The sequence below is a fragment of the Homarus americanus genome, unplaced genomic scaffold, assembly GCF_018991925.1.
Source record: "Homarus americanus isolate GMGI-L3 unplaced genomic scaffold, GMGI_Hamer_2.0 scaffold33468, whole genome shotgun sequence".
NCBI classification, from domain to species: Eukaryota; Metazoa; Arthropoda; class Malacostraca; order Decapoda; family Nephropidae; genus Homarus; species Homarus americanus.
Window position 1 is genome coordinate 9,881,931 of NW_024714177.1, and position 15,515 is coordinate 9,897,445.

Below are 15,515 nucleotides of genomic sequence, written 5' to 3' on the forward strand. Positions count from 1 at the left end.
TTCTCTCCCTGCTGATTTTGTTTTGTGTTCCATGAGGCGGCGGACACGAGCGAGGAGAGGAGAAGTGGTTCAAGATCTTAGAGGATATCCTTCAGCGACCCCAGAGGCTTCCTTCTGACAACACCCTGAAATTACTAGCCTCGTGCGAAGCTACCAAAACAACTAGCGGTGAGTGGAGAGATAGTGAGAACGATATAGAAGGAAGCGGGTATGCCACGGTTCACATGGTCATTTGTCGCCTGCAATCACCCAATCGTGAGAGGATATATATGTGAGGAGGAAAGATGGGGAGAATCAACTTATATTCCAGAGCCATAGAGAGTTCGGCCAACCGGGCGCCTTCCTGCTTACTAGGCGGTGGGAAGTCTTGGCTGTCTCCCACATAGTTTATAAACATAGATCCAATCTTAAACATGTCTGATAATTTTACGAAAAAAAATCATCATAATCATCATCCCTACAGTACGAGCACAAACTTCAACAGCTGAGTAACAAACATGGCGCCAGCTTATAACCCGATTTGGCCAAACTCTATGGCTCTGCCTATATCCAGGTGAGGAGCAGTAGGGAGGCAAGCCTACGCGTAATATAACCACTACACCGGCTAACTATCAATAAACACTCTGTTCTCCTGAAGATCGTTCGTTATACATGGAACGATTCACAGCAACATGATTGTCAACTCTGAATCGGACCCTTACTGAGAGACACACAGTTGTATATAATAAAAACAAATTGAATCCAACTGATGTTCCTTTCAGCTGTGAGTACGAGAATATATATATTATATTATGCAGCTCCAAAAATGAAGAACATATTCGCCTGAGCAAGGACCAAGCGGCCTCACCTAGGTTACTGCCCAGGCAACAATCTACCTCACTTTGAACTGTCAGGCGTCTCTATCTATCTATGCGTGTTCGCCCCTTATGAGCTGACTCTGTAGTGACAACGAAGCTGAATTGTTTGGATATTTTTAATTTTAGGATTTGAGTGATTCTGTTCCAATTTCGTTTAGGTTATTTCTCCTACGGTCGCGTTTCCATATAATTTCGAAGTTATTTGTGGTCCTGTCATATTTCCGTAGTATACGAAATGAAACAGCTACATTATCACACCTCTGCCAGTTTGAAGGAAATTTTCATGTTAAATTTTCTGATAACATGGAGCTGCCAAATGCACGATTGCTTTTTCTGAACACTAACAGTTTTTCAGTTGGCAAAACCCTGGTACTGCCTTCTCACCAACTTTTCCTTCAGGATGAGTATATGTGCTGCATCTGCTTCCGCTTTTACTACAAAACCTTTAAAAATTGCATGCAAGTAAATTGTACCTTAGAGAATGATGGTAGTTAATAAAACTTGAATTCTAAGTTTCATACCAAAAGTTCCTCCATATCTGAGTGGAGATAGGAGAAACATCTTTAATGACACGTTTCCAGTTACGAGAATTTGAGAATCCGTATGGTCATTTCGGTCAGATGTTAGTGATGATGTTCCTCTATGCTGCACCTGCAAAAGCGGCCACGCAACAGTTACTCAAGAGCAGAGCATTAATTTTTCAGCTGCACATATCGTCAAAGACGACATCTGTGTTGCATATTAATACATCTTAAGCGCAATATTGTTAAGCATCCTTGTTTATTTTCTGTCTACTTACATATCTCAGTTAATTTTTACAATGCCCTAAACATTATATAGTAGTGTATAACTTTTCTTTGTACGTATGGTCCATATTACCTTGAAATTGCCACAACAATAAAATTCATTCTGCATTGTGATATAAAGAATCAGAGGCAAGCTTGAATGTTACCCAAACCAACCTAACTCTAACCTATAATATTTAAATAATCTTAACCTATTTGGGAATTTATCCACGTCATTATGCTAGTGGTGGGATTTTGTTCACTGCAAAACAACCTGATGGGGCCTGATGGGTGTACCACAGTTGAACAAATGTACTCAAAGTCACAACACAACGTCCTTTCTCCAAACATCACGTAGTGCCAGAACATAGAATACGTCACCCCGAGGAAGCTAGTGATAAGGAGAGAGAAATCACGATGATTTCTGTTGACGCGATGGCTGTGTGTGTGTGGGGATTTCATCCTTGCAGCCGCCATTTCAAAACCTGCGGCTCTACAACACGAAACAATAATTCCTTAATGTTCCCTGATTTGTATTGTCCGGTTTGTTTTTTTTGTTAATCTTTCAACACTAAGACCATTTTATTAACTTTCTTAGGTCCACACCTGTCAGTTATCGCTCTAGTTCCGCCCCGACATTGATGGAAGAATCTTGAGGACTGGTTTGGGGTTGAATTATTATTTTTCCTAACTTAAACGATCTTCGTTACGGTCCTCAGTCATCATCCTTTTAACAATTGCCATTAAACCAAGACTATAAAGGTGCCCAAACCTCTTCATGGTAAGGCATCGTCTACAAATGGTTGAAAGGATATATATATATATATATATATATATATATATATATATATATATATATATATATATATATATATATTCGTATACACGCTGAGGATTAGTGGCACCAACACATTCCTACAGTGTTTATTGGCGAGGGTGTGTGGCACCACATTCTAGTGTTTGGCTGGGCGAGGGTGTCACCAACACATTCTACAATGTTTGGCTAAGGAGGTGTGGCACCAACACATTCTACAGTGTTTGGCTGGGCGAGGGTGGCACCAACACATTCTAGCAGTGTTTATCAAGAGGGTGTGGCACCAACACATTCTACAAAGTTTATTGGGCGAGGGGTGGCACCAACACATTCTACAGTGTTTATTAGGAGGGTGTGTGGCACCAACACATTCTACAGTGTTTGGCTAGGCGAGGGTGTGGCACCAACACATTCTACAGTGTTTGAGAGGGTGTGGCACCAACACATTCTACAGTGTTTGGCTGGGCGAGGGTGTGGCACCAACACATTCTACAGTGGCGAGGGGTGTGGCACCAACACATTCTACAGTGTTTGACTGGGCGAGGGTGTGGCACCAACACATTCTACAGTGTTTGGCTGGGCGAGGGTGTGGCACCAACACATTCTACAGTGTTTGGCTGGGCGAGGGTGTGGCACCAACACATTCTACAGTGTTTGACTGGGCGAGGGTGTGGCACCAACACATTCTACAGTGTTTGGCTGGGCGAGGGTGTGGCACCAAAACACTGTGCAACAACTTATTTAATTCTGATCACATAAACGATAATGGGACAAGGAAAGTCACCTGAATTTAAAATCTCCCACTTTTCAGAAGTCTGCTACACTACCAGGACGACCAAAGGCGTCCGGTAGTTCTGACGAAGAGGACGACGACGACGAACTCAAGCTGATTAAGCCTAAGAAAGTCCCCAGAGTACCCATAGCTGGGCCGCTGATGGGAGTCAACATAAGTCAAGTGAAACTCAAGAAAGTTGAGACCAAAATGAAAGAGGTATGCTTTATATATATATATATATATATATATATATATATATATATATATATATATATATATATATATATATATATATATATATATATATCTTGATAAAATCACACGGGAAAAGGGAAACAACGGAGTACCTTAGCTTTAAACGTGACCTCAAAAGGCTACCAAATTAAAATACTCTCCATGTGAACTTAGTTCACTCTTTTCGGAGAAGCGGATGTCAGGTGAATGGAAACTATTCCTCTGAAAGACGTCTAATTATTTTAATGCTGGTTTGATTCATGCTGACGGAAACTGTTACATGGACACAGACAACCACCAAGCTGTACAGTAAATTAACTAATAAGTACAACATAAACGTAATGTAATTTACAGCAGAGTGCAACAGCTGAGGGAACAATAACACAATATTTATTGACACGTTGATCTTAGATTCTCTCTCCTTTACCAGGTCTCAGATGACGTAGCCTCCAGCTCCTTGCACCAGGAGGACGACGAATCCAAGAAGGAACTAATGTTGCCATCTGGTGGAGAATTCGGAGTCTTCAAACTGAAGAAAATCGAGAGGTCTAAAGAAGATAAGGAGGAAGTTGGAGACGCAGACAATAGTAACGAGGAAGAGGACAAGACTAAGCCTGCTGGAGAATTATTTGGTGTGAAGCTAAAGACGATACAGAGCAAGGATGAAGTCATCAAGCATGATGTCGCTGAGAGTAAGAAGGAGGATGTTGGCGCCACCCAGAAACGACACAATAAACAGCCTAAAATCCCGCTGAACAATAGTGCTCTCCTTAATCGATCAGAAATAAGCTCGCCGAAAACTTCTCCCATTAACCAGAAGAAAGGTACGACCGAGAGAAAGAAGTCACCTTCACCAAGTATTCCTCTTTCAAAGAGTGTTCACGCCCTTACGAAGTCAGTTGAAGAAGTTAGTGTGACGAATGACGAAGCTTTCTGTGAACCATCAAAAAAAGACGACACTGAGGAAACAATAACCAAACATGTCACTATCCATCACGCCAAAAGCATTGAGTTAAAGTATAGTGACAACGTTGAAAACATGGAAAGTGACCCGGTAATGGAGGTGACCTTCATAGAGAAAGAGGAAAACATGCCTGAAATTCAGATAGAAGAATATAACGATGATGAAAAACTAGACATTCCAAGCAACCAAGACCAGGAGGGGCCGGATGATTTTGAGACGATACCCCAAGTGTCCATCGTGGTGAAGGACGACTCTGACGAGGAACCTGAGTATGAAGAATTTGATGAAGAATTCCTGAGAAATATGAAGCAGGTGGCCTATGCCTCACTGCCATTAGAGAAACAGGCCAAAGATGATGATAATGATGAAGAGGATGAAGAATATGACTATGAGGAATATAATGAAGACTTCAGGAAAAATATCACGAGTATTGCATACAACCCCACCCTTGCTCCTTCCCAACTCCACTCCCCAATAGTGACAAAGAGCACCCCCTCGCCTATTCAGTCCACTAGTCAAGCCTCAATTTCACCATTACCTCCCATACCGAGAGATCCTTCATCTTCCTCGGAAGACGACGAAGAGCACGCCTACGAAGAGTTTGATGAAAGTTTTCTGCAACATGTGAAGTCATCGTATATGAAAACCGCGGGGGAGCCTGCCACAAGTGGAGCCTTAAAGGCTCCCGAAGACGGAGTAACTCCACCTCGGAGTCCCTTCAGAGGGAGGACCAGCACCAACGAAAGCACGACCTCCTCTAAAAGCGACGCTGAAAATGTGGAAAAGAAGTCGGGCAAGTTCAAGTTCTTCAGGAACAAGCGGTCTGGAAGCATTGGCTCAGCAGATATGAAGGAAGTTGAGGTGCCTAAAGCTTCGAAAGAAAAGAAAAAGAAGGGAATTACTATTCCAAAAATCCTTTCAGGAAAAAAAGGTCGAGATAAACACAAAAAGTCATCTGATGAAACAGATGCAAAACCTGAGATGCACAAAGACTCCTATCAACAGTCCCATGAAGCTTCAAAGAGTATTCCTGAAAAGAAACCAGAAACTGTTGAGGGCGAAACTATCCAAGATGCAGTGGAAAAAAAAAATTCTAACGAGATCATTCCAGAAAATGAAACCGATCATCCTCGAGGCGACGAAAACAGTGACTTACAAGTAGACAGTTCTCTCTCTATAGGCTCAGAGCCCACTGAGGAAGTACCTGTTGTGATGCGCCGAGATTTGCCACTCCTCAACACAGAGTCACGCTACAGCAGCACTAGCTGGGCGTCCAACAGCTCTAGAGACCACGATCCAGCTCCCTCAGTGCCGGAGAAAACCAGAGTCAGGGCCAAATCCCCTAATCATGACATTCCGCAGAGCAACAGACCAGTGACCAACTTTTACCAACCATCCCAACCACAGGAACATGAGACCGAGGACAGAAAGCCGGTCGATGGTTACATCTCACAGGAGCAGATTGATGCTATTCTATCAGCTAACGAGACTCGTGATAAGAAAAGATTATCACAGTCTCGTGCTCTGGTTAACTTGCTAACAGTACCTGATGGTTCCAAGACAGCGGGAAGGAGCGATAATGCAGAAGAATTTATCTCCAAGCGGCCTTCATATGTTTCCATCAACAGCATGGAAAGCGATGAGCCTCTACCTACGACTAATTTCATTAGCGGAGACAGACGATCTTCAAGCTTAGGAAGCCTCAAAGATCGATCAAAATCCTGTGAGTCTGACAGCTCTGGTGAATTTCATCAGCAGGTTGAGAACGCCTCCCCAGAGCAGGGGGACACTTCGGCAGTCCCTCTAGGGAAAAATTCTCGCTTAACCGAGAGTTTTGCTGCTGGAAACCGCATCAGTCTGACCTCTCCAGAGTTTACAGTCGTGGAAGAGGACGGACCTGGAACTCCAGATGCTACAAATATTTTTTTCCCAGATGATAAGGAACAAGAACCGCCTCACTCTTCAGAAGGTAATAAACCAACAACTCCTATGGGGGACGAGGAAGATGAACAAAAAGATTATTTTCCTACGGTAGGAAGAGACGTTGAACTTCGGAAGTTACCGGCCAACTTGACACTGCTTGACTCCTCCAGAGATAATGTCAGAACGTCTGGCATCGTCGGCCTAAAGGAGTGCCTGAAGCAAATGGGAGACGAAGAAGAGGTGATGGAGGTGAAGACGGGCATCAGCAGACTGGGTCACAGCGCCGCCGTCGAGAAACTAAAAAAATCCTTTGAAGAACTTTGATGAACACGGAAGCACCCAAACATAATTGAATACAATACTGTATACTTATTTTCAGTGATACATTCCTAGTCTATGTTTACCTGAACCCAATACATAAGCCTGAAATAAATTCCCGACACACCTGCGTGAGAATAAGTATTAAGTGCCCCTCTGCTGCTGAGTAACAAACACCGCCACACTCACGCCAGACTCCTGCCTCACCATAGGACAAGGGCAGACTCCAGTAGCGTAAGGTGTCCCTTTTCCGCTATCTCCTACCAGTAGTTTCCTTCCTTTACGGAACCAGCGTTAGCCTTGCCTTGTTCTGGATACTGAAATCACACCTATACCTCACCAGGCGTTGTCATCCGGGAAAGAATCTCTAAGAATGTGATGCCTGTGTATCGACTGGCCACAGCCTCCTTCTGTTTCATGATATACTTTGTAATATTTTTGGTAATTTTTATGAGACGTTTGTTTAATTTTTTCCATCTAATAGTGGCTGTTCATGTATTGATAACTCATTAGGTCAATTAAAATGTAATATTTATAAAAAAAAAGAATATTTTTCTTGCCCTTACCAATAATTTCTGCATTCTGAAAGTCATGTAACACACACACACACACACACACACACACACACACACACACACACACACACACACACACACATTTCATGAACGTGTGAGTGTGTGTTTGTATATTAACATTAATAACGGTTGTTTAGTCTGGGTAGTACTTCTCAAAAAAGTATTCTCTTCTTCATTAACTTTTTAATATTAGAAAAAACCCACAAAAGCAGACGAAATATTTATTCCGAACAGTTTCGGTGTAGTTACAGATAAGGACTGGCACATTCATCTCTACGTCAGCTCCTTATATACAATACTTTAAATATCCAGAATGGCTCATAAAGATAGCATATTTTAAAGCTAGGAAATCATTGTTGTAACTAAATCCCGTCGGATATATGTAATTCATACATATCTTTACCCCATGTATCAAACTTTAGTGTAATCAATTCAGTGTAATTCAGGATTTGGATGTAAATATTGCCCTTAGATATACTTTATTTTTTAATCTATGCTGGTAAGAAATAAAACTATCAGCGATTCCACAGCAGGCGTGTACAGAAGCAATTAGTTACGGAGTCATTCCCTGAAACTCCACCTAGTAGCTCAAAGGACATTCGAGATAAAAGCGGCAAGAACTGGATTTTAACGCATGCTGTGTCAACTGGTGTACAACGATTACATAGCTAGGAACTATCTTGAATCACAGTACGATTGCCAAATGTGTGTCTGCGTGAAAGTATACAAGTGAAAGGCTTGTCACTTGAGTCTACCTTAAGCACAGTCAGATCAGAGTCAGATCAGAGTGACCTCACTTTTCTGAGATGATGCCGCCTCCACCCTATTATACCTCCATGGTCTGAGTGTGTGGGAGAGGAGAACACGTCATGTAGACTTGTGCTTAGTGAGTTGACCTCGCCCACCCTCTGAAGGAACTGCAACCTCAGTCGTGTATAATGTCAACAACTGAGACATGGTTGAATATCTTAGTGAATAATTTGGGATTATACATGAAGGTATTATACATTTGGGTGAATTTTATACAATGTAAAGGTGCTATTACAGACTACCCGCCGTCAATCACACACACACACACACACACACACACACACACCTATATGATTATTCACACTTAATTTACAGGAACAACTAAGGCAGAACCAATGATCTTAAGCATTAGTTTATGCCAACGGATGACTAAGAGAACTTGTTCAATATGTCAAGAACACAACAGTAGTATTAGTGGTAGTTACCTTGTGCTGGTGGTCGCAGAAGCCCCGGCGCCGTGCAGGGTCACTTTTCTGGTACCGTCTTGACACTATTATGACACCTAATGGTACTTGACGACACTTTGCTCTACGCCATAACACACTTTAGACCTTGTGATTGTTCAAGACACTCTGCAACACTTTACGGCATTAATAAAACTTTACGACACTTTGCGAGACTTTAAAGCATTAATGGCACTTTATTGACACTTTACGATAGTAATGGCACTTTACATCACTTTGAGAGACTTCACAGAACCTTACGACACTTTTCGACATCGTATGACACTATTGTATGTTGCTTGGACACTTTATAACTATTCCAGACTTTGAGACTTTATGACACTATGAAGCCATGTGAGTTTTTACGACACTTCAGAACATTGCAACTATAGGACACTTCATGACACTTTAGACCACTGATACTTTAGGACTCTCTGATACTTTAAGGACACCTCATGACACTTTACGACACTTCAAGACAATTTAGGACACTAACATCTTAGGACACTTCATGACACTTAAGGACACTTTAACACCTTAGAACACTTCATGACACCTTTGGACACTTCAGGATACCTTTGGACACTTCATGGCATCTTAAGACACTTCATGACACACCTCTGACACCACATAGCAATTTTTCATTGTGCACCACATATTACGATTTTCTGCGACACTTATGAGACTTAATGGCATTTTATCAGACCTAATGACACTTAAAAGCACTTTATAAAACTTTTGGATATTACATGAATCATTGTGAGATAACGTGACACTTTTTGGCACTCTAACACCTAATACCACTTTACGACAATTTATACCACTCTTATGAAACCTCCGGGTGTTTTTTGTGCCCACAATTACTTTGATATTGATATTGATATTCAAATAGTTTATGACACTTACAATTCTTCATGACAAAAACACTTAACATCACTTTATAAAACTTCATGACACAAACACTTTCCAACATTTATAAACACTTTTTGTAACTTACGGACACGTTTTGATACATGATATCACTTCACATTACTTATGAAACTTTTACGGCACTTAAATCACTTTTTGAAACTTAAGACAAATTTGAGACACTTACAGTACAATATAATTACTTTACGACACTTATAAACACTTTGTAACACTTGCAAACACTTCATGACGCTGACAAACACTTGATACTTTTCAGTCCTCGTTAATTTCAGTCTCTTCACTAGATATTTGTTTGTCTATAAGACTTCATGTGCTTCTTACCAGCACTAAGGCAGTGACAGCACTGCGTATGACTTGTCTTGTTAGAGGATTGTCGTGACATTCTTATAAATCCGAAACCGCGAAGAATGTCAGATTCGAGACATGGGCGAACGGCCAAACCTCGTACCAGCACTATAACCGACTGAGTTTGGTCATGTTTTACTCATTCGTTTTTCCACATATGTACAGAAGCTTTAAAGATCTCTGTCTTTACCTGTCCTAATTATAAGGTATATGGCAGTATATTACACAAGATTATATGCCAATATTTTAGTTAGTATAATGATTCGTTTCTGTGTGATTGAGTCTGATGCACCGAAATCCTGTTCCTGAACCCTCGAAACACTTACGTCATCGATGTCTCAAAGTGGTGTCATTCAACTGGTGATAAAACGTATTCGGAATTTTGTATATTGTTTATCTCTCTTTATTTGCTTATTTAAAAAACTAACAGACAAACGGGAAGCACGCGAAAATAAGATATATCTGTATTAAACATAACAAATAACGATATAACACATTTTAAATTATTTTCTTAATCCAAAAGTCAACGCTTTCGAAGACGTGTGTGTTGCCTCAGGACGAACAACCCAGACCACGACTAAACCAAAGCTACCAACAGTCTCCACACATCTGTCTGGTATATTGTGTGGTTTAATATTTTAGACAGACTACAGACAAACCAAAGAAAGTAAACCGCTTTAAACTTAATTCATGAAAGGTGTTCAAAGACAGCATGTTAGGCGTTTCTTAGTTTACCTGTGTAATTAATCACACTATTAACTACTGGATGACAGTTTGTAGCAGTAATTTACCTTGTGATTGTTAGTAGTAGCAAATGTTATGGGGCCGGGAAAGGGAAAATTTCTCTCGCGGAGAGAGGGGAGGAAAAAAATAATTAAAGATGTTAATACATCTTACAGCACTAAGCTGTTCCTGAATCTCTGTGGCATCCCCGACGCCGTGGAGAGTCATCCACTCCCACACATTCAACGTGATAAGGTCTACAGTACATTATTTTACGGAGATACGATCGGTGTCGAATTATGAGTTGTTATTTATTACAAGATATGTGAGATTTCATGACAAAATTTGATATACATTATAGTACAGGTAATGCTAACCATGTTACAGGATACAAACATAACCTTATGGGTATACAACTATCGACCTGTGGTGCGAGCGGACCCGGGTCCGATCCCCGGGGCAGGGTGAAACTATGGGCAAGTTTCTTGACGCCATCTGTCTACCCAGCAGTAATTGGGTACCTGGATGCTAATCGATTTGCGAATCGTATTCCGGGGTAATGGTTAGCCAGTGCAGTTGGCGAGCTGTCCGGTCTTCTCGGACTATCCCTTGACACTGGGTCAATGGGTCATGCAGCTCGTTAACTTAGGGTGTGGTTGTTGTGTTGGCGAGAGCTTCTACACCTTAAACAAATTAACGCCTAGGTGACCCTAGGGCCGGCCATCCTCGTTACACGAGGGGCAAACATTATTATATATCGGCGCCACACATGGATACGGCCTGGTCATTGGACGAAAATGTTTTTACATCACTTTCCTGGAGGTGTTTTAGTTTATGTTAGCTTAGGTATTACAGGTAACTTAATACTAACCAACAGTGCTTCTACAATATTATTCAAGCTGTTGAGGATTGTACTTCATACATCTGGCCATTCAGCCTGAAAACAGGATCTGTAGACATTGTGTTCCAAAAATCAACCAGAAAACTAAGCACTTCCTTGTTATTAGATTCTGGACTAAACTGACCTACTGTCGAAGTTAAAAGAAATCACTGAGATGGGTCAAAACGTGAGTATCATTGTATGTCGCCACCTTAAATACGTCGTGAAATGCAAATAAACCTCAGACCTTCATAATTTCAATATTTACAATTGGAAAGACTTAACAAATATATTGCTTTCGTCTGTAATATAAATTGACTCTTCACTCACTCACTCACTGACTTCTGCGTATGTAAAATTTGTTTTATTTTTTATTTAAACTTTACAAGTTGCATATATACATACTGTAGATATTTCATATAATTGTAGTGAAATATTTGGATGACTTTTCTTTTAAAATACACTTGATCATCCATTTATTATAATATATCCTGCCTTTAATAAAGGCTATAGTCTCCTTAACATTTAATTTTTTCTTCCTACTTAACCACATACAGTAAATATAATCTGACATTAGCATGATCATTGTATTCTTATCCTTATTATTATCACTACAGTTAATATTAAACATTAAGAAATGCAGAAATAATTTGCTATTGACATTGCAGACTGTATTCAGGAGATTTTTAAACCATTTAATTATCTCTTTGTTATGGAAACAGAAGTAAAATACATGTAATTGGATATTCTACCTCACCACATCTTACACAACTATCATCTTTTTAGTCTCTGATTTGTTGGTAGAGTTTCATGAATATACCTATATATGAAGCCTCTCTGGTGAGGATCCATATATTTACAAGTAATATTTTCCCAAATAAAAGGCCATTTAAACAGCGGATACTTTTCTTCAACTGCTGGTTTAGTCCATGTCGTTAATATATGTATACATCTTTATTCTTGACATTTGGAAAGTTATGATGCCTTGCTAACCTTCTTAGGGTATTGATTGTTTACTATAATAAGGTGGAGACAAGTAGGAAACATTATCCGATAGGTTTCATTTCTAATAGATAACTGGTCCTTATACTTGTATAATATGGAGTTAAAGATTTCCTCTTTTCATGGTCTGAAGCAATTTTTATGAAAGTTGTACATATATAGCAGCTGCTTTATAAAACACATTAACTACTCCAATACCACCTTGTTTGACAGGTAAATACAGAGTTTGTCTTTTAAATCATGGTACAATGAAACCATATTCTCTAGCCCACCTGGGTACAGTGTCCTTTCTGGACGGGGGCCCACTCTAACTATCACGAGGCAACACACGCACGAACACACGCAGTCATAGTACGGCTGTATAGATGACATTATGTATAAATATTGTATATGGCATTTTATACTCTGCATTATCTTCATTATATATGAACACGAAGAAAAATTACTATAGGTTGTAGTTACGAAAGTATGAATGGAAATAAACACTTCCAAACCACCCAGTGAGTCCACACAACGTTTACAGCGCTTGTGTGTGTGTGCCAGACCACGATGCTTCCACCACACCCCATCATTCGCGTAACTATATGAAAAACCGTGGTTAATTTAACTACATATTTCAAAAACCTTAAATTACATGTGGATCAGTCACTCCTCATTTGACACACTTATAGTGTAATACTTTGACCATCCCACCTGGGCACATGGAGGCCCACGGTAACTCTCACGGGGCAACATACACACGAACACACAAGTTATGATATGAACCCTTCCAGGCTTCACTATCATTATCATGTTATGTTCATCGTGCTCTGTATCTTGGTAACTAGTCATAGTATCAATACATGACAGTGTTATTAGTATAATAGTGTAACTTTTTACCTACAGTTATTGTTGTAAATCATGGACAGGAAGGATACATAAATTGTAATATCAAGTGTATGGTTCGCTCAAAGCCACCCCAAGTCAGACAACGCGTCACACAAAGTTGCACTGTGTGTGTGTGTGTGTGTGTGTGTGTGTGTTCTGTAACATTAAGCTTCATCCTTAGTAGGTAAGATGTTTCATAAAGAGGTTTCTCCCATTCGTCATTGTGAGCATCGTCCCAGAGCACATTGTTTCCATCAAAACCATGGTTCATCCTTATTTCCCTTCTTCCGTGTAACTATATCCATATGGCTAAGTGCTTGCTTTTCATTTCTTTATTTACCAAAATAATGTGGATCAGTTACTCGTTATTTAACACATACATGCACTTAGAGCATCAAGATTGTTTTGTAGGCATGACTATTGGTTAATTGAAACCCCAAAAATGTGGTTTTACGTCACTTCACATAAATATGCTTACAAAATCTATGCATCAATATGCATAACTCTTGGGAATCTGTCCAGACATTAAATATATGATATATACTACAATAATCACATAGATATGTTTACAATGTTTATGCATAATAAATGTGAAAAATATTACTAAGCACATTAACTAATTCAATGGATATTAGCTGCCCCTACTACAAATTTCACAGTATAAACATTCTAACTATGGGATTAAGTACTTTAAACAAAAAGTCACATTATCTCTACGGGATTTCTGTCGCAAAACATTTTTCGATCGCATAGAAAATACAGGTCATAGTTTAAGTTAGGTTAGGTTATGTTGAGTTATATTATAAGTTATAAGGTTAGCTTAACATACACCAGTAAGGGGGGGGGGTAATAACTCAAAACTAATGATTTCCCATAGAAATGAAGGTCTAAATCGTTCGTAACACATCGCAAACCACCAGAAAAAACTATAGTCCAGGTACAGGGATGATCAAAACTTAAAATATACCCAATATACCCTATCTTGAATCTAAACATCCAGGGACCGTTTCACAAAAATTTCTCTCAAATTCCTTTACAACTAAAAACCTGGAATGTCAATGTGGCATTTAAAAACTCATGCACTGTTAAACAAATGTTAATCAAGAACTCCCCCAACAATACAGGTGGTTGCATTTATAAGGTTCCTTGCAAGGAATGTACTATGTGAATTACACGATGTGAATTACACGAAAGCGCTTGGGAACTTCGTGCTTTCTTCTTTCCTTGTGGTTATCAGCATATATATATATATATATATATATATATATATATATATATATATATATATATATATATATATATTGTTACGAGTTGGGGATTTAGAATATAGTTAAAAGTCTACCCCGATCCCAACAGGCAACAACAATAAAAAAACAAAGACAATCGGACTATAAAAGGGTAGACAAAGGATGCGAGTTTTTGTTGTGTATAATAAAGTACCATAAATTCCTTAACAAAATATTCAGCTTTCTATAATTTACCCTTAACCATACTTAACCTAAACATTAACAGTATATACATATTTATACAACATACAAAATTTGAAGCAAGGTGGAGGTGGGGAGGCAATACAAGATTACAAATACTTAAGTGCGGAGCTGATATGGCTGACGAGTAAGGCTGAGTATTGTAGAAGACGGTAGGTAGTCACTGTGCCGTAGGTTTCCAGATAGGTGATCCTGTGGTCACTTCCCAGAGTGAACTGAACTCTCATCGAACTGGAGCTGATGAAGAAGACTTGTAGGAGGTGACGCAACAACCAGGATATGGAGAAGGGAAACCCCGGAGTGGTAACTAAGACTAGTCATACTCGTGTTTCGTCCCTAGATGGCGTTGCTCGTGGTGCTGGGTAGGTAGATCAGGACAATAGATGGCGTGGTTCGTAGTGCTGGGTAGGTAGATCATGACAATTGATGGCGTGGTTCGTAACAATATACATATATATATATATATATATATATATATATATATATATATATATATATATATATATATATATATATATATATATATATATATATATATATATATATATATATATATATATATATATATATATATATATATATATATATCATGTAGATCCACAATGAAAACGTGGATAAGATAAATCTTGATAAAATCACACAGGAAAAGGGAAACAACGGAGCACCTAGTTGCCTCTGAAGATGTCCTGAATAAAGACGAAAGCTAAGGTGCTCCGTTGTTTCCCTTTTCCCGTGTGATTTATCAATATATATATATATATATATATATATATATATATATAT

At 39.3% G+C, this 15,515-nt stretch overlaps 1 protein-coding gene across 1 annotated transcript; it reads left to right on the forward strand.

Moving 5' to 3' along the window:
* Nucleotides 1-156: 156 nt before the first annotated feature.
* On the forward strand, nucleotides 157-7,209 carry LOC121878154 (FK506-binding protein 5-like; the record flags this gene model as incomplete). The annotated part of the gene is given in 3 exon segments (XM_042384180.1): nucleotides 157-168; nucleotides 3,268-3,447; nucleotides 3,896-7,209. Coding segments are annotated over 3 exon segments (2,973 nt in total), but the record flags the coding sequence as incomplete, so codon positions are not given.
* Nucleotides 7,210-15,515: the final 8,306 nt, after the last annotated feature.